The following is a 21890-nucleotide window of genomic DNA, read 5'->3' on the forward strand; positions in this document are numbered from 1 at the left end:
ACTACAGTTTGGAGAAACTGAGATGAAAATAGAACTTTGCGAAAGAAAGGAAGATTGTGTGTTGGAAATACAGCCAAACGACAATTAGTCCATTCATTGGAGCATCGTTGGCGAAATATTTCCCGCACAGCGTGCGTGCTTAATTACAAGTGCGTGTATATAAGTAGAAATAATAAATTTTTTAGTCACGTACAAATAGTACACAGACAGTTTACTGAACCAAAAGTTAAGTAATATAATGAAATAATTAACCTTTACAGCGAACTTGAAAATATTTTTCTATTATTAATGAAAAAAATTATAACATAAATTAATAAATAAATAAATAAATAAATAAATAAATAAATAAAAAAATAAATAAATAAATAAAAATAATTAATTTAAATAAAATAAATAAAAAAAAAATAAAAAGGAAAAATAAAGAAATGAAAGAATCTGTCAAAAGCGTCACAGAATAAAATCTTCTTGTTCTGTAATAATCGTTTTTTGACAATTTGTATATCTATGGCCTTTTTTTTTAAATGTCAGTTCTCAATTTGAAATTATTCTTCGCAATTTGCAAGAGACAAAAAGTCGTGACACTGTACTTTAAGTCTCCTTTCTCTTGTAATGGATTTTATAACTCTATAGATAAGTGAACACACGTAAAAATTCTCCTGGTACAGAGTATATATATATATATATATATGGAGAAAGTGTAACAGATAAAAAAAATTTTTTTTCTTTTTTTTTTTATTATTATTATAAAATGCGATTATCAATTGAATTTATTTTATCTGACGATAAAGGAGATAAATTTTGTCGATAAACCCCCGCGTTGCTTGTAAGTGCCCGAAATAAAAGTCCTTATTCTTCTTTTTTTCGAAAATAAAAATTTTTGATTTCCAGTAGAAAGAATAGAAAATCTTTATTTTTTCATAAATAACAAATTTATTTCTTTTATATAGAAAAAAAATAGAAAATCCAAATTCTTTTTTTTTCGTAATAAAAATTTTATTTCTAGTAGAAAAAATAGAAAATCCAAATTTATTTTTTCAAAAATAACAAATTTATTTCTTTTATATAGAAAAAATAGAAAATCCAATTTCTTTTTTTTTTCATAATAAAAATTTTATTTCTAGTAGAAAAAATAGAAAATCCAAATTTATTTTTTCAAAAATAACAAATTTATTTCTTTTATATAGAAAAAATAGAAAATCCAATTTCTTTTTTTTTTCATAATAAAAATTTTATTTCTAGTAGAAAAAATAGAAAATCCAATTTCTTTATTTTTCATAATAAAAATTTTATTTCTAGTAGAAAAAATTGAAAATCCAAATTTATTTTTTCAAAAATAACAAATTTATTTCTTTTATATAGAAAAAATAGAAAATCCAATTTCTTTTTTTTTCATAATAAAAATTTTATTTCTAGTAGAAAAAATAGAAAATCCAATTTCTTTTTTTTTCATAATAAAAATTTTATTTCTAGTAGAAAAAATTGAAAATCCAAATTTATTTTTTCAAAAATAACAAATTTATTTCTTTTATATAGAAAAAATAGAAAATCCAATTTCTTTTTTTTTCATAATAAAAATTTTATTTCTAGTAGAAAATCCAAATTTTCTTTCGAAATTTATTTCTACTATAGAAGAAAAAAAAAATTTATTTTTTTTGGGAAATAAAAAAATTCTAATAGAAATAAACTGGAAAAAAATCGTATCAAATTGCGCTCGAGGGGATTTCGAATTTTCGGTCTTAATAAAATTTGATTTTACATTATATTGAATATAATGAGTTTAAAAAAAAAAAAAAATTTTTGTATTAAAACGTATCGAAACTCTTAATTAACTGGTGGCCTCGACCCAGTAACTTATGCTTTGCATTAAAGTACGCCCTCGCCGCCCCCTGCAGATCGCTCTTGTAAAACGTTATAAAGAAAGTACAAAGCTGACAGCGAGTTGTTACGAACAAAGAGAAACCAACGCCTCTTGCGATTCGCTTTTAGCAAAGTAAATGATTGACGTTTAAAAAAATAAAAAAAAAAAAAAAGAGTGCGGTGAAGGTTAATTGTTAGAGGTGAAAGAAAAATTGTTTTTAAAAAAGTTCTTACGAGGCACTCAATATTCTCTCGATTCTTTAATCAATTCATTATATATTGGAGTTTCCTCCTTATAATTTTTTTTCTCTCAAATTAATTATTATTTAATAACGTCAAAATTTATCGCAATTAATTATAAAGCAAAAAAAAAATCACTGCACAAACAATAATAATTGATGAAATATAATAATTATTTTTAAAAAATTAATTAAATGGTGGCAATTAAAAATAAAATAATTTTTTTTTTCTACTAAATTAATTAAAAAACAAACAAAATTTGAAGATAATAATAATAATAATAATAATAATAATAGTAATAAAATAAGAAATAATATAAAGAATAAAATTATTATTATAAAATAAAATAATTTTTTTTTTCTACTAAATTAATTAAAAAACAAACAAAATTTGAAAATAATAATAATAATAATAATAATAGTAATAAAATAAAAAATAATATAAAGAATAAAATTATTATTATAAAATAAAATAATAATTTTTTTTTCCTACTAAAATTTAACAATTTCGGATTTTAGTAATTAGAATTTTTTCCCTTTTTTCAAATAAAAAAAAGAAAATTTAGCTGACGGGGCAAAAATTTGATTCTGTGTAAAAATAATGAAAGATAATATAACTCCCATCTCGCGAAATAAAAAAAAAAAAAAGGAAAAAATAAAAAAGTCTTTAAAATTCTTATAGTCAGTCATGATTTGTATCAAAGTCCATCCTTATGATGAATAACGAGTGTTTCTCGAAAGGTTTTTTTTGAATGAAAGAAACGATTCTTTCTTTCTTGAATCTCCTTGAGAGGGTCGATTCTTTCAACTCGTTTTAGAGTTGGTTCATTAAGAATTCCGCCAAAAGCATCACACCAACACACACACATTGAGAAAGAGAGAAAGAGGAAATGTTGATGAATCAGAGTATTTAATGAAATGTTATATTCCACATCGATTTACTCGCATCTTTGTAATTCATACCCTCATAATATGCTAATGTAAAAACCTAAGCACAAAATATAAATTTAATTAGACCGTTATTCTACGAAAAAAAAAAAATATATATATATATATATATACACGACCATAATTTCCATTAACTTCTATTTCATTGAATTAAAATCCCCAGGTAAAAATTATTAATGAATATAGAAAAAACAAAAAAAAAAAAAAACCTTTCTTAGAAAGATTTTTACCTTCATTTTGTTTTTTATGGATCCGATATGCAAATTTATTTTCTAGAAAAATATTAATAAAAATATATATCGAAGTATATTTAAAATAAAACAATTATAATATTTAATTATAATTATTGGTTTAATTATAATAATATTATTATTATAGTTGTATTATTATTACTGTTATTATTATTATTATTATTATTATTATTAATATTAATATTATATTAAAATATAGATAAATATTTTATAGAAATAAAAATTATTAAAGAATAGAAAAATAAATATATAACATTTGTGAAAATATCAAAATGATTTCGAAAATTGTGATATTATAAATAAGATAATGATACAAATTTAAAGTGCAAATATAACAAATGTGGAACTATAGGAAAAGTGCTTTTACTTGTACTTCTATTGGTAATATATAATCGAGTCTATTAGATTAAGGGGGTCACTCCATCAGAAATATCAACGTCAATTAATAATAGATCGTGAAAAATATTTATCAAAACACGAGAAATGCATCTTAAAATGCAATCACTTGTATATATATATATATATATATACGTTACACTAACCTCATTTTGATAAAAAAAAGTGCATTTTGGCTATGAAAATATTCAAAATTAAAAAAAATTCTTTTTCTACAATCAAAACACAATTTTTATAAAAGTTTGTTCTAACTTACTAAATTAATTTATTATTACTAGTAATTAATTATTATTTTTTTTTTACTATTACTTGTATTTTTTTATTATAATTTTTATGATTATTATTATTTTTTACTATTACTACTATTTTTTTTATTATATTTTTTATGATTATTATTATTTTTTACATATTACTACTATTTTTTTATTATATTTTTTATGATTATTATTATTTTTTACATATTACTACTATTTTTTTATTATATTTTTTATGATTATTATTATTTTTTACTATTACTATTTTTTTATTATAATTTTGAATTTTATTATCATTTTTATAATTTTTATTATTATTATTATTACTATTATTATTAAGTTGAACTTTCCGTGGTACCGTGGTATATTTCTTTTGTATATACACAGGTACCAGGGTGTGGGTACAATAAGTACCTTCAATACAAACGTGCCGGATCCTCAAAATTCCAATATAGAAGCAAAAAAAAAAAATAAAAAATGCAAATTTGAAACAAAAAATGTGCAAGCACGAAAAATGTAGACGAAAAAATGTGACCTTGATTTAATAGGATTCAGGTGGGGTGGAAAAAAAAGAAAGAAAAGAAGATAATATATAATAAGAAAAAGAAAAAAGGAGGAAAACAAAGTGAGAAAGAGATGGAAGATATTTTCAAGGCATGTCGAGCATAGCAGTCATCAATCTGCCATTCTGTAAGGGATATCCTTGCAGATTTCTTTTACGTTAGTCCTTGCTTTAGCATAACATTCGACCCCACCTACGCGTGTATAGCGACTGAATCCAATCACTTTTTCTTGGTACACGACGTCTCGATTTCATGGATGAAACCTCCCTTTTATGTGTGGGCACGCTTCTCGCTCGCACATTTATATATATATAAGTGTAGCAGACGCAAAAATGCCTTTTCAACGCGGATAAAACACAGAAGTCCTTTTTGAATCACTATCTTGAAGCATCATTCATTTTGCGAGCAAAACTTCATACTCTTATATATACGGGACAAACGCAAGTTGCAAATTTATTTTCATATACCCTAGAGAAATATTTTATACTTGCGCCAAATATAATATATTTGAATTAAGGAAACGTATATTTGCCTCAGCTTATTTATTATCAAAGAAAATTAAAAGGCATTAAAATAAGCTGCAACGCTTATTATTTTAATCCAATTTTGCTTATTTTAATCCATTTTGGTATTAAAATAAGCAAAATTGGATTAAAATAATAATTAATACCAAAATGGATTAAAATAAGCAAAATTGGATTAAAATAATAAGCATTGCAGCTTATTTTAATATACCTTTTAATTTTCTGTGATTGGTTTAAACAAAAATTTTATAAATATAAATAAATATTTACTTGATACAAATATATTATTTGCTTGATAGAAATATATTATTTCACGTTCTGAAATTTTGCCAGGGTCCAGATCGGGGCCGAATCAGACTGCCCTATTAGCCCAGACAGCACATAACATTGCAGCAATATTGCTGGGCAAGTTTCACAATATTGCCTTGTAACATTACAACAATGTTGCCACAACATTAAAATGTCCCGCCTTGCTCAATATTGCACAGTAAGCTTGCCACAAGGTTGTTGCACGGTAACATTGCCGCAAGATTGCTCGGCAAGTTTGCATCGTAAGTTTGCTGTAAGATTGATGTAAGGTCGAATAGTAAGCTAGCTGCAAACTTGATGCTTTAGAAAATTCTCGCCGTAGGCCATAAAAATAATTTTTTCTTCCATTAAAAAATAGCCGGATTTAAATGTTTTAATTCCATTTTTTATCCTATCTTTAATTTTTTTTTTAATTGAACAATTAAGTAAAATAAAATTTAAATTCTGGATATTTTCTTTTTTGAAGTGACGTTCAAATATTATATAGCCAAAAAATTGACAATAAATTTAAGAAAAGTGCCTACGGCGAGAATTTTCTGTAGCATTAAGTTTGCAGCTAGCTTACTATTCGACCTTACATGAATCTTACAGCAAGCTTACGATGCAAACTTGCCGAGCAATCTTGCGGCAATGTTACCGTGCAACATTGCTGCAAGCTTGTGGTGCAACCTTGACATAAGCTTGTGGCAAGCTTACTGTGCAATATTGAGCAAGGTGGGACATTTTAATGTTGTGGCAACATTGCTGTAATGTTACACGGCAATATTGCGAAACTTGCCCAGCAATATTGCCGCAATGTTATGTGCTGTCTGGGAGGGAAAAAAACGCAGCGCCTGATATAGCCCTGATTATAGGAAATCCACATTTTCTGATCGCCCTAATTTGGCCCTGATTAGCGTTTCATTCCCTACTAGGGCCCTGATAGGGCAATTTCTACACGAGTTATTTCATACAATATATTCATTTATTTAATACAAATATATTATTTATTTAATAAAAATAAAAATTTATTTGATAATATTCAAGTAATCGATTATTTGAATTAAATATTCTTTTTTTTCAGATTTAGATAATTATTAATAGGAATTTTGTTAAAATGCACCATGGAAAAGTAAAAAGTACAATTTAAAAATTGTGTTTCAAATATTTTTTCTTTCTTTTTTTTTTTAAATAAAACTGTTTCAGTGGCAGGTCTCAATTTAACGTAATTATTATATTTATCTTTCTGATTCACTTAAATCATCCGTAATCTAGTAACCTTATTTATCTGGTCCTTTTTGACATCCGTGAAGACTTGACCGAAACTCGATTTTAAACGTCATTAAAAGTCTTAAAATACAAGGCGCACGCGATCCTTTTTCAAAAATACCTCTATATATATATAAGTAAATCATGTCCATTTTATTTCAATTAAAAACTAATTTTTGTTATTTTTCCCCCAGTTTACTGTACTTCTATGTTTTTAAAATATTAAATGATAATTTTTAATGATAGAAATCTATTTTTAAATTATAATTATTAAATTATTATTAATACGCCCAAAGAAAAGGTTTTTTTAGAGCCAAATAAATATTTATAACAATTAAATTTAGCGCTAAATAAAATTATTTATTTTATTTATTTAACTCAAATATATTATATTTCAAATCGATTTAATTGGGTGTACGAAAGGCAGAAGTTGAATAAAAAGAAAATAAATATAACCCATCAATTAAACAAAGATTTTTGTATGGCGACTTGCTTTTTCTTTTTAAAATTATAAATGGCATTATAAATTGCCCTCCTCTTTTGTCATTAATGAATTTTTTTGTTCCTATGAAACCGGTTAGATATCCTATATTACTGAATCAAACTTTACATGTCACTAATTATGGACAAAATTCAGTCATATCTAGAATAACTAATGAGGCAAATCAGTTTTGCACAAACTTGGATTTTTACGGCATCTCTTTAAACATGTTTATTACTAAGCTACGTGAACTCGTATACCATTATGATTAAGCTATTGTTATCTTCGCTTAATTTTTATACTTTGTTAATTTTCAAATCCTTTATTATAAGTACAACTGTACGAAAGGGCACTGCCCGTAAATATGTTAAATAAATAAATAAATAACCCGTGGAGAAATTTTGAAAGGGCCCTGGCAGGGCCCAGGTTAGGAAGCTCCAAATTCGCATGAAACAGGGAATCGGGGCCACAGAAAAAGACCTATTTCAAACCCGATTAACATCGATTAAAACCGGGGCCCGACCAGAGCCTGGTTTGACCCCGGTTCCCTGTTTCTACCAGGTTAGGGCCAAGTTGGCAAATTTCTGCACTGGAATAAAAAGTAAAATATAATAAAGTAACCCGTGCAGAAATTCGCCAACTTGGCCCTGATCTGGTTGAAACAAGGAACCGGGGCCAAACCAGGCTCTGATCGGGACCCGGTTTTAATCGATGTTAATCGGGTTGAAATAGGTCTTTTTCTGTGGCCCCGATGCGAATTTGGAGCTTCCTGACCTGGGCCCTGTCAGGGCCCTTTCAAAATTTCTACACGGGAAGTATAAAATATAATCCCGTGTTGAAATTGCCCTATCAGGGCCCTAGTAGGGAATGGAAACACCACACCTGATCAGGGCCAAATCAGGGCGACCAGAAAATGTGGATTTCCTAATCAGGGCCACATCAGGCGTGGCGTTTCATTCCCTAATAGCACTGTAAAAAGAAGGTACTAAAATAGTACCGATTTTAGGTATTAAAATAGAACCAAATGACAATTTATTACCAAAAATCGGTATTAAATTAATACCTTTCGATTTACAGTGAGGGCAGTCTGATTTGGCCCCGATCTAGGCCCTGGTTAAAATTTCTGCACGAAATTTAAAGTGAAATATATCATTTTTTTGAATGAACTGCAATTGAAATATTTTTGTGAAATCTTCATGAAATACTAATTTATTTACGAAAAGACGGTGTTTGCAATTACACAGGATATTTATATGAGTAAAAAAAGAAAATTAAAAAAATACTAGGTTTCTTTAATATAGTTATAAAGTATAGAAGAGAATCGAAAAGTGCCAGAGAGTGTATATATATAAAATACAAAAGAAGGAGAATTGCAAAAAGGACACAAAACAAGAGAACGCAAACTTGGCGCGCAAAAGAGGTTGGTCTCAAAGGAAGTTATTACTATTATAAGCCTCTTAATAAAGAATAAAGAGAGGACATATTATTTTTTGTTTGCTAAATGAATTTCTCGATGTCAATTTCGAAATATCAGCTCTTTAAGCAGAGAGAGAGAGAGAGAGAAAAAAAAAAGAGGAGAGTTAACCTGATGCAAGGATTGTTTCTTCATGAGACTATGCGCGCACAAAGTGTAAAGAGCGTCTGGAAAAGGACAGAGCTAGATGGACAAAAATGGAGACCGAGTGAGGGAGAAGAGAAAGAGAGAGAAAGAGAGAGAAAGAGAAAAAAAGAGAGAGAAAAAGAGAAAGAGATAAGGGGGTAATAAGAGTGTAAGAGAGAAGGAAAAGAGTAGGAGAGAAGGGGAAATAGAGAGAGAGAAGGAGAGAGAGAGAGAGAGAGAGAGAGACAAGTTGCGTGTAAGGAGAGAAAACGAGAAAGGGAAAAGAAAAGGGAGAAGAGAATAAAGGAGAAGAAAGACGGGGTTCAAGGAGCAAGAAGAAGTTACGATGGTCCAGCGCAGCATCACCGCAGCCGGAGGTGATGACCTGCTCAAGGCCACCCGCTCCCAACCTCTTTGGCCAGAAAGCTACTCTTGTTACTTTTGTTGCTCTCTTTTCCTCTCCTCTCTTTGTCCCCTCTCTCTCTCTCTCTCTCTTCAATTCACCTCCCCATGCATCTCTTTTTACTATATATACCTTCTATGGCCCTTTTCCTCCCTATCTTACATTCTCTTCCTATTGCCTCTTCTCCCCTACCTTTGCTTTATCTCTTCATCTCTCTTTAATTCTTCTTTTGTTATCATTTTTCTGTTTACTCTCTTTTCTTAATTCTCTCCATCTCTTTTTAATTCCTCTTCTTCTTCTTTTTGTAGAAAATTCTTTTCTTTATTCCTCTCCCCTTCTCCTCTCTATTTTTTCTTCTTTCTTTGTCACTCTCGATAATCTCCTCTTTATGTACGGTGAAAAAAAATTTTTTTTTTTTATTTGATTCCAAATAAATCGGTTATACTTTATTATTAATTAAATAAATATTTATTTTTTAAAATAATTATTTAAATTAAATTTTAATGAAATTGTTTTAAATATAGAAATTGTTTGATTCAAATATAAAAAATTGTTCCAAATATAAAAATTATTGGTCCAAACACGGAAATTGGGCAAAATACAAAAATATTGGTCGAAATAAAGAAATTATTGGTCCAATTACACTCAAAAGAAATATATATATTTTATTCGCATTTATATTTGAGGCAAATAAAAATTTACTTAAAGCAAATAAAAATATATATTTGTCTCGCAATTTTTTAAAATACAGATTAAAAGAAAAAAATCGGGAATAAATAATACATAATATAAACGCGATTATAATATTTTATATATATATATAAATATATGCGGGAACCTTATCGGTCAGTGACACACACGGTGAATTCGATATAAGACGAAAATAAATTTCGCACTAATGTTAAAGAAAAAGGACTACGCGATTCTTCAATCTTGTGAGAGTTCGATGGCCGTATACTCTTCATTTTTTTTTTTTTTTTTATTTTCGTTTTGCTCTCAAGATTTCAAGTCAATGCACTCGAAAACCTGGGGACCAGATTTCCGCATCGGCTGAAAAAAAAAAATATATATATACACTCTTCGCAAAAGAATTCTATACATCGCGAAGGACATCGAGTTCACGTCTTGACAAATTATACTCAATATGCTCAGAGTTCACTGATTCAAAACAATTGCGAAAAATAAAATTAAAAAAAAAAAAGAAGTACTGACAAATATTCAGTCAACTAATACATGTTTTAAGACACTTTAAAAATAATAATAAAAAAAAAATAATAATAATAAATAAAAAAATTAATTTTTTTTTAATAAAACTAAACTAATACTAATATTAAATACTAATACTAAATACTGATACTAAAATAATATAGTAATACTCTCTGAATCTGAATTAGTAAAAATGTTTACTTATTTGAATTAGTGACTCACTTTTTGCTTCTGAATTAGTAAAATTTTACTAATTATTAGTAATTAGTAATTATTTCTCTAAATCTGAATTAGTAAAAATGTTTACTAATTTAAATTAGTGACTTACTTTTTGCTTTAGAATTAGTAAAATTTTACTAATTATTAGTAACTTTTACTAACAATTAGTAAAATTTAACTAATTCTAAAGCAAAAAGTAAGTCACTAATTTAAATTAGTAAACATTTTTACTAATTCAGATTTAGAGAGTAAATAACAGTAATAATAATAGTAATAATAATAATTATTATTATTGTTATTATTATAATTATAATCATAATTATAATTATAATATTTAAATAAATATAATTTTGTAGATTTAATTACAAACGAATATAGTATTTATTTATTACTCTCTAAATCTGAATTAGTAAAAATGTTTACTAATTTGAATTAGTGACACACTTTTTGCTTCTAAATTAGTAAAATTTTACTAATTACTAATAACTTTTACTAACAATTATTAAAATTTTACTAATTATTAATAACTTTTACTAACAATTAGTAAAATTTTACTAATTACTAATAACTTTTACTAACAATTATTAAAATTTTACTAATTATTAATAACTTTTACTAACAATTAGTAACAAGTAGTAAAATGTTACTAATTATTAATAACTTTTACTAACAATTAGTAACAAGTAGTAAAATGTTACTAATTATTTATAACTTTTACTAACAATTAGTATAATTTTACTAATTCAGAAGCAAAAAATGAGTCACTAATTAAAATTAGTAAACATTTTTACTAATTCAGATTTAGAGAATACTAAATAAATAAAAATTGTTTTTGTAATAAAAATTTAAAAAAAAAATTCCAAAATACTGAATTTAATAAATATTGAATTGAAATTCTATTTGAGGAAAATAACGAGTTTGCTTTAAGGCAACGTATAGAAGTTTTTGAGAGAGTGTATATATATGAGATCTGAAAGTATACGCGAAGCAGGTAATTCCTGTATGTGTATATATATATATATTGAGAAAGGAGGGTTTGAGAATATAAGTAGGTATCTGTATACGGAAACGTCGATGGCCACGTATTTACGCGAGGAGAGCCAAGCCGCGAATTCTTCGCGCTCAGAAAAACCGATAACGCACATATAAATATATATAAACGTGCGTATATAGTAAAATGGTATCTGATGGTTAATAAGAAAGGGTCAATTGGAGTCAACTGTGCAGCTGTGTCCACACTATATATATATATGTACTATTACTTCGATTCATTATCACTGACCTCTCTTTTATAGTCTTCGTTCACGACCTGTTCCCATCCATCTCCATCTAAAAAAACAGGAAAAAAAAAGAAATTATTTATATGCACTTTTTATTGCGACATAAATTCTTAAACGCCATCCAAAATTTACAGAAAAAAAACTCAAATGAAAATTATTTGATTCAAGTAAATATTTATTTGACTCAACTGAAAATTATTTGGTTCAAGTCAATAATATTTGGCTCGAAAAAAAAAATTTTTTCCTTCTAATAATATTTGGCTCGAATAAAAAATAATTTGGTTCAAGTAAACATTTATTTGACGTATAAGTAAAAATTATTTGGTTCAAGTAAATATTTATTTACTTTAAGTAAAAATTATTTATGGTTCAAATAAATAATATTTGGCTGAAATAAAAAATAATTTAGTTCGAATAAATAATATTTGGATTGAAAAAAAAATATTTTGGTTAAAGTAAATATTTATTTGGCGTATGTAAAAATTATTCCATTGAAGTAAATAATTATTTGGCCTAAATAAAAATTATTTGATTGAAGTAAATAATAATAATTGGCTTGAATAAAAATTATTTTGATTCAATTAAATATTTATTTGACTCAATTTGAAAAATAATTTGGTTCAAGTAAATAATTTTTGGCTTAAATAAAATTTATTTAATTCAAGTAAATATTTATTTACGCCAATAAAAATTATTTTGGTTCATAAGTAAATAATATTTGGCTCGAATAAAAATTATTTGGTTCAAGTACATAATATTTAGATCAAATAAAAATTATTTGTTGCAAGTAATATTTGGCATAAATAAAAATTATTTGGTTCAAGTAAATATTTATTTGGTTTCTGTAAAAATGATTTCAATTCAAGTAAATAATATTTGGCTGAAATAAAAAATAATTTGGTTCAAATAAATAATATTTGGCTCAAATAAAAATTATTTGCTTCAAGTATAAATATTTATTTACGCTAGTAAAAATTATTTGGTTCAAGTAAATATTTATTTATGCCAGTAAAAATTATTTTGGTTCATAAGTAAATAATATTTGTCTCAAATAAAAATTATTTGGTTCAATTAAATATTTCTTTGACTCAATTTGAAAAATAATTTGATTCAAGTAAATAATTTGTGGCTTAAATAAAATTTATTTAATTCAAGTAAATATTTATTTGGTTTAGAAAAAAATTATTTGGTTCAAGTAGATATTTATTTACGCCAGTAAATATTATTTTGGTTCATAAGTAAATAATATTTGGTTCGAATAAAAATTATTTGGTTTCTGTAAAAATTATTTCAATTCAAGTAAATAATATTTGGCTGAAATAGAAAATAATTTGGTTCAAATAAATAATATTTGGCTCAAATAAAAATTATTTGATTCAAGTATAAATATTTATTTACGCTAGTAAAAATTTTTTGATTCAAGTATAAATATTTATTTACGCTAGTAAAAATTATTTGGTTCAAGTAAATATTTATTTACGCTAGTAAAAATTATTTTTCTTCAATAAAATATTTATTTAATTAAAATAAAAATTTAAAATAACCCTTTTTTATTCTTCTTATTTCTCTTATAAAAATAAAAAATTTTGTCCTGTTTCAGTACGGGATGAGGTGGACTTCGTGAGACAAATCGCAAAGGACTTTGGGACCGAGGATAAGAAACCGGATAAAAGTGAGCCAATTTCTTTCGTTTTTTTTTCCATACACAAAATATACATATATATATATATATTTCTTTCTCTTTTTTTCGGGGGGGCTTTCTTTCTTTCTTTCTTTTACGTTCATTCTTTTTTTTTTCGCGTTTTCTCATTTACATTCCGTTAATGCGTTACGCAGCACTTGGTTTGTGAGATGGGGGGATATATACATATATATATACGTAGGAGGTAATGGCCCGAATAATGCAGAAGCAGGTTACATGTACGCCTACCTGTCCAAAAAAAAAGAAGAAGAAAAAAAAAAGCTAATTTTCTTAAATCCTTGACTCCGCACATCCTCTATATACTCTTTCGTAACTTTAACAGTTATAAAAATCGTCAACAAAATGCATTGCAAAAAGGGTCAGGTCTCTCGAAACAAGTTCGCACATGCAAATTAAAAATAAAATTTCTTCAATATATTGGCAAAAATAATTTTTCAAATTTTTAATTAAAAATATTTTTTTAAATTTTGCAAAAAGAAAAATTTAATTTTATAATGTTAAAATATTTAATGAAATTTGAGAATACATAAATTTTTTTTAATATGATAACAATCGACCTTGTGTGTTTTCACCAGAATTCTCTTAGGTTTAATTTATTTTTTTCATTTTTTTTTTTTTTTTTAATTCCCGTGTTCATTGTTGATTTTGTACATATACGAAGTCATTGTAATTTTAAGTATTGAATACACATTTTTGCGGCAATCTTATCATAATTTATGGATGTTTTTAAATAGAATTATTATTAAATTGTGCGGAAAAAAATATACCGGTGAAAATAAAAAAAAAATTAAATAAATTATTAAAAGAAAATTCCAAATTAATTTCAATAGGAAAATCAAAATATTTTAATTTAAAAACAATATTTTAAATCCAAATTTTATTTTTCCTAAAAATATATTTGAAAAATGTTTTTTAACTAAAAAATATAATACGCGAGAGAGATAACAATAAATAAACAATGAGACACGATAATATGACAATTTAAAATTTTTTTTTGAAATGATCGATAAAAATTCATAATTGAACATTCGTGTTTCAATGGATCAGCGATCAATGCAAAATGTGCTTAGTCAAACATTATATTACCGATTATCTTTCTTTCGCGCACAATTGTTCATGATGAAAAAAAAAATGTTTTTTTTTGTTTTTTATTTATTTATTTATTTTATCAGACTTTCATATTACGTCAATTCTTTATAGAAATGTGACTTGGAGATAGGTGCATTCGACTTTGAAGATTTTGCGATAAGTCGCGCGCGTACATCGAATCGTAAATAAACTTGTAAAACTGCGAGTCTCCCCCCCCCTCTTCCCACCTTGCTCTTAAAATAACAGAGCAATCAGAGCATAAATCTTTTAAAGGGCTGTCGAACAGGTGATAAAGTCATTGGAAAAAAAATATATATAAGTGTCGATGCGAATTATATATATATATACACAGGGGAAAAAAAAATTTATTTGATTCAAATAATCGGTTACTTCACTATATATTAGTCAAATAAATATTTACTTGATCCAAAAAGAAATATTTATTCTTGAACGAAATAATATTTATATTTGAACCAAATAATTTCTATTCGAACTGCATTTCTATATTTGAAAAAATATTTTATAGTCCAATAATAATTATAAATATATTTATTTGTAAAAATTAAATTAATGAAAATTAATTAACAATTTTTATTTTATTAACAAATTTAATTTATTTCATTTTTTATTAATTATTATTATTATTTATTATTGGCAATAATTCAGTAAAAGTGGGAAAAAAAGTGCAAAACTTTAATTTGCAAAATTAATAAAATTAGTTGGTATTCGTATTTAAAAAAAAAATTTTTTTTTGTGACTTGTTTATAGGTAACTTTAACGATTATGCCATATGTATATATATGTTTAATGGAAACGCACGTGTTCATATTTAATCCAACTAAGCTTTGACAGATATAAATGAAGTCCTCACTTGGGCCCAGAAAACAGACTATCAATTTAAAATCTTTTTCATGAATACTCAAACACTTCATAAATATTTAAAAAGTTGAGAAAATACAGAAACAGAAGATTTACTATTTCGCAATATATATATATATATATATATAATATATACCGTCAAATATATATATGTACTATATATACTTTCAGATCAATATGATGAAATTTTTGCGTCGTTATTTTGATCAGATTCAGAATTTCTAAAGAATGTAAAATATTATTTTTTGAAATAAAAAATTTTATTTACATTCAAGACAAAAATTAAATGCAATATTTCTTTTTTGAAAAACAAAATTTATTTGAATTATTTAAATTTTTTGAACCAAATAAATATTTTTGTAACTAAATAAAATTTATTTGAAACAATTATTTATTTGCAAATAAAATTTTTGTACTAAATAAAATTTTTCTAAACCAAATAAAATTTATTTTGTGAGAAATATATATATATATATATTTATTTTTGCAAATAAAACTTTTTTGTACCAAATAAAATTTTGGAAAATAAATAAAATTTATATTTGATTTCAAATAATTATTTATTAGCAATAAATATTTATTTACTACAAATATTTTTTAAACTTTTCGACGAATATTTATTTGCAAAAAAGAAATTTTTGTACCAAAATACATAATTTTTTGAAACGAAATAAAATTTATTCGATACAAATTTTTTTGTTATTTGAAACAATTATTTATTTACAATAAATATTTATTTGAAACAAACATTTTTTTTTGCAATAAATATTTATTTGAAACAAACATTTATTTACAATAAATAAATATTATATAAAAATATATTTGCCTCAATAAATATTGGAGGCAAATATATTTTTTCTCAATGTTGTATACCGCGAAAGAATGAAAGTTTCTGTTAATTATTTTTATCAAATTGACATGAAATTCAATTTATAAATCTTTTTTATTTTTTTTTTCGCCGATTACAATAGAAACTTTCATTGTGCGGATTGAGACTTTGATATAGACCGAAACTATATATAAATATAATACTAAATCAATGCCCAACTGTGTGTGTGTGTGAGAGTAAATCTAGTATACTTGATCTCATAAAAGCGTTCCGCATTCTCACGCAAAGTGTTCCGTTCAGCATAATTCACAGTTCATAATGAACTGCCTCTCTCTATATTAGAAGAAAAAAAAAAAAAAAAAAAAAGAAGAAAAAATTAAAAAAAAAAAAAAAAAATTCACGCGAAGAAAAGAAAATCTTTTTATACACTTTTATGGGGTTATATGCTATACATACCAGTGAGCATAGTAATTGCACGGTAGTATTATGCTAATCACTATAGTAAAAGTATTATAATGATTATGGTATGTATTACGTGACGATAGTATGCAGATAACGTTACACAGAAACACAGAAAAACTAATGTCTTTTTAAACACCCCCCCTCCCCCTTTAATTGAATTAAGTGATAAATTTATTAGCATAATAATTAATAATTAATAATTAATAATTAATAATTATTATTAACAATACTAATGAGTTAATAATAATAGTAATTAAAAATAAAAATAATTAATAATAATACTAATTAATAACAATAATAATTATTAATAATAATACTAATTAATAATAATAATTATTATTAATAATAATACTAATTAATAATAATTAATCATAATAATTAATAATTAATAATTAATAATTAATAATTAATAATTAATAATTAATAATTAATAATTAATAATTATTATTAACAATACTAATGAATTAATAATAATAGTAATTAAAAATAAAAATAATTAATAATAATACTAATTAATAATAATACTAAATAATAATAATAATTATTAATAATATTAATTAATCATAATAATTAATAATTAATATTACGATTTTATATATTTTTCGAAGCTGCTTACAAAATTTAATTATTTATTTAACAATAGAATGATTATTAATTATTTAACAATAATGTTCCTGCGTTTATAAATTAACTTTGAAAATTTTTTTTAATAAAAAATAAGGTGCAATTAAAAAATTCACTTTATTAATTACAAATTAGTTAAGTAATTAAAATTTGATTATATTTTTTTTTAATTATTTATTATCTAAATTAATAATTTAATTTTCAAATTGATGATTAAATAATTAAAATAATTATATCAATGATAGTTAATTAATTCACTAACTAATATCATTAATACTATAAGAAAACTCGGTAAAAACTAATGAGAAAAAAATTTTTATCCCTCTTTAGTGTCAATTTAATGAATATTTATAAATATTTTTGATTGATAAATAAAAAGGAAAATAAAGAAGAAGAAGAAGAATAAATATCATGGAAGTAAATTGAAGTAGTATATTACACTATTATTTTGCTTCATTATTATTCATGGATTTAAATACTTTTATAGAGAAATACAAATGTGTGATTAGTACTTAAAGTCATAAAGCGAGTAAAAGTGAATCAATCAAATAAGAAAATTACATCGTCGACTCATTTATATATACTATAATGATTCTAATTACTTTAATACATCAAAATCACTCTAAATATGTATTATCTTTTGAAATTCATTTTGCTCACAATTTTTTTCTAATTAGTATTTTTAATTTTCGTTAATTAAAAATTACTAATTAATTAGAAATTAATTAATTAATTAATTAATTAATTTTTTTATTACATTTATTAAAAATGGTTTTAATTTTTAATTTTATTAATAAATTTAAATTATAAAAATAATTAATTGAAAAATTTATTGTAAAAAAATTTTATTTTCATTTGTAACTTTCAAAATAATTTGCTATGCTTTATAGAGAAGGATAAAATTGCTATTGTTTCTTATGCAGGACTCTCTATTAATTTGCAAGTTACTCGCCAAAAAAAAAAGAAAAAAAGAATCGCGAATAAAAGTGATAATTAAAAGTTCCACATGGTCGAGAAAGGGAAAATTCGATGTCAATCTCAAATATATTTTGAATTGTAGATTTTGCAATTGTCTCGAATTCGATCCACTCGACCTTGACATTTTACAATAGAAACGAGAAAAAAAAAAATTTCCAACACATTTTAAAAAAAAAATTTGTTGAAAAATTTATTTCCTATTTTACAGTGTTGTTAAAAATAAAATTTTTTAATTAATTTATTATTTTTATATCAATTTGTATAACAATTTAATATTAAAAAAATTAAAATTAAATTAAAATTAAAAAAATATTTAAAAAAAACTGGTATTAATAATTAATTTTTAATTAATTAAATTAATTTTTTCTTTCACAGAAAATTAAAAGGCATTAAAATAAGCTGCAACGCTTATTTAATACCAAAATGGATTAAAATAAGCAAAATTGGATTAAAATAATAAGCGTTGCAGCTTATTTTAATGCCTTTTAATTTTCTATGTTTTTATTATCAAATAAATATTTACTTGAACCAAATAATTTTTATTTGAATTAAATATTCTGTATTTGAACCAATAATTTTTGTATTTGGAATTATTTCTGTATTTGGAATAATTTCTGTATTTGGACAACAATTTCTGTATTCGAACCAATAATTTCTGTATTTGAAATAAATACGATTTAATTGACTCAATAATTATTTAATAAAAAAAAAATTATTTATTTGATAATAGTCAAGTAAATAATTCTTTGAAAAAAATAATTTTTTTTTTAACTTTATTTTCTAAAATCAAATAGAAAAAATTTTTTACTCTGATTTAATTTCGTTTCAACGTTTTGTGCGTAATTTTCTAGTATGTCTATTTTCATTTCTATATTGCGAAATAATAGCCGGTGCGAAGAAAATGATAAAACCAATTAAAGTGGAATAATAAATCCAATGTTATAGAGAAAATTGAATATGCAGGAAATAAAAGAGCTATTGGTATTCCTTCAAGGGCATTTATTATATGCATCTTTTATCTCAATGGCGCGCACGTGTATAACAAAAATTTTAAGGTCAAGTTTACAAGTTCTCTCTCATATATGAAGGCAAATTATTATTTGTTACATTTGCAATGATTGTTGTAGGTCAATATTTGATGTCAACGATTTGCAATGAAACATCTGTTTAACTATCTTTTCATTATATTGACAAGTTCATAATCGTTTGTCATAACTATTACAAGACGTATTATATCAATTACTAATGTCAAGTTCTGTGACTTTTCATATATAATCTCAATATTGATCAAATAGACACAATTTTTATTTACAAAGTAAAAAAAAAAAGAAAAAAAAATTGAAAATAAAAAATTGAAAATAAAAATAAAAATTAAAAATAAAAATTAAAAATAAAAATAAAAATTTGAAATAAAAATTTTAATTAAAAATTGTAATGATAAAAATTATATTTTTCTTGCTGAATAAAAAAAAAAGAAAAAAAAACTCCCGAGTATGATTTTTAAGGAAGAAAAAAAATTCGTTCCTCATCCTTGAAGAATTAATTAATGAACTGGAACCTGATTTAAAAAAAAAAAAGGACAAAAGTAAAGTCACAAAGAGAATTATTATTATTTCAAGTGCGCGAATTTTCGATGATCGTGAAATATTCACTGGAGTAGAGAAAGATCATTGACCAATAAAACAATTTATTTTATAGAACATTGAACAAAACTCATTTTACGAATAACAAAAGAAATGTTTTTCTGGTTATTGAGTAAAATCATTATTTTTCGTGTCTTTTTAATGCCATAATGTATTAAATATTTAACTTGAGTATAATTCATGACAAGAACGTTTAATTGAATCTTGCGAGTTTCTATCCATACCGTTATTATTGCGGTGAATGAACGCCATTAATTAAAATCTTAGCAAATTCGAGAAAAAAAATTCAAATCCTTTTTTCTAAATTACTTAATTATTCTGAATTTAATTTTTCAATTCGACTTTAAGAGAGAATTTTTATTAATTATTTTTAAAAATATTTAAAAATTATTAATTAATTTATTAATTAAAACAAAAAGAGACGAAAAAATTTCCAAATTGTATTTAAAATTTTTATTTTTATTTCATTTTTTGCGAGATTTTTTGTGCAAATCTAACTTTCTTGCGTTTTTTTTTCGTAGAAAAAGCTGTTAGGAAGTAATTTATTTATTGAGATGGCGTAAAACTATTTTTTCTCTACGTTTAAACATCGTTAGTAAGCGCATTAGTTTATTTTTTTATAACTTCCCCATTTCTATTGCTGGTGTGTTAAATAGATAGGCAGCTGGCTTCGAAAGGCAAATGTCGTCCGCAGTCTCAATTGAACCTTCTTGCCGATAACTTCCAAGTTTCCTTCATCAGTTACTTTTTTTTCAAAAATATATTATTTTTCCAATTTTTTTTTTTTATTTATTTTTTATTTTTATTATTTTTATTTATTTTTAATTATTTATTTCTATAGCGTAAAAATTTGTTTTTGCAATAATTATTTTTTTTTGAAAAAAAGAGAATTAATAATTTTTTTCTCCCTACCAAAAGTGTTGTTATAATTATTATTTAATTAAAAAATGAAAAATTTAAAAAGATAATTATTTATTTATGTATATTATACGGGCATTGTATAATAATGTTTATTAAAATTAAATTAATTAATATCTAATTAATATTGCCTCATCAATTATTTGTAAATAAATAAATATTAATGACAAATAATAGAAAAATTAATTTGTGTGATTGAAATTTAAAAAAAAGTGATTTGTGAAGTGTCAAATGTTAATTAATGTGTATTAAATTGGATTTTCCAAATAAAGTGATAATTAAGGTAAAAAAAAAAAATTACTGAAATTTTTTTTTTTTCTACATGTGGGGGTTATTTTTAAATTATGTCCCACTTTCAGAGAACAAAAGGGGATTAAAATTTTCCTTGATTAACTGCATAGAAAATTAGCCAAAAATTATTGCAATATAAAATAAAAATATTTTTTGAAAAAAAAAATATAATTCATAAAATATAAATTTTTTTTAATGTAAAAATTTATAAAATATAAATATTTTTTTACTCTCTAAATCTGAATTAGTAAAATTTTACTAATTATTAGTAACTTTTACTAAAAATTAGTAAAATTTTACTAATTATTAGTAACTTTTACTAACAATTAGTAAAATTTAACTAATTCTAAAGCAAAAAGTGAGTCACTAATTTAAATTAGTAAACATTTTTACTAATTCAGATTTAGAGAGTAATAAAATAAAAATTTTTATAAAAAACTATAAATAATTTTTTTAAATTTATAAGAATACAGAAAATATACGCACAAAACGTGAAATGAAATAAATAAAATTTAAAACGCAATAGAAAACTAATTTGAATTAGCGCAAATTCATCTATTCAAATTTCGAGAGATTTATATATATATATTGTATATAAGTCGACATGTAAATTTATGAATGGTTTTAAATATTGAAATTATATTGGTATTACTTTTTATCTCACTTGGGCGCAGTGAGTTAATATTACAATTATTAT

General features: G+C 23.8%; 2 protein-coding genes across 2 annotated transcripts in view; one reads left to right on the forward strand and one right to left on the reverse strand.

The window, feature by feature from the left end:
- The window catches only part of LOC127282067 (caldesmon-like), a 329462-nt gene that overhangs the window by 92296 nt on the left and 215276 nt on the right, over positions 1-21890 (reverse strand). Inside the window, exon 8 of the transcript XR_007843138.1 lies at positions 11781-11827. The gene's annotated coding sequence lies outside the window, so the exon portion shown is untranslated. The remainder of the gene's footprint in view (positions 1-11780; positions 11828-21890) is intronic.
- The window catches only part of LOC127282064 (probable serine/threonine-protein kinase DDB_G0282963), a 94661-nt gene that overhangs the window by 59197 nt on the left and 13574 nt on the right, over positions 1-21890 (forward strand). Inside the window, exon 6 of the mRNA XM_051306136.1 lies at positions 13379-13450. Within this exon, the coding sequence (XP_051162093.1) occupies positions 13379-13450 (72 nt within the window). The remainder of the gene's footprint in view (positions 1-13378; positions 13451-21890) is intronic.

Source organism: Leptopilina boulardi, unplaced genomic scaffold (genome assembly GCF_019393585.1).
Source record: "Leptopilina boulardi isolate dan_hultmark-lab unplaced genomic scaffold, ZJU_Lbou_2.1 LbouV2_278, whole genome shotgun sequence".
Classification (NCBI taxonomy): Eukaryota; Metazoa; Arthropoda; class Insecta; order Hymenoptera; family Figitidae; genus Leptopilina; species Leptopilina boulardi.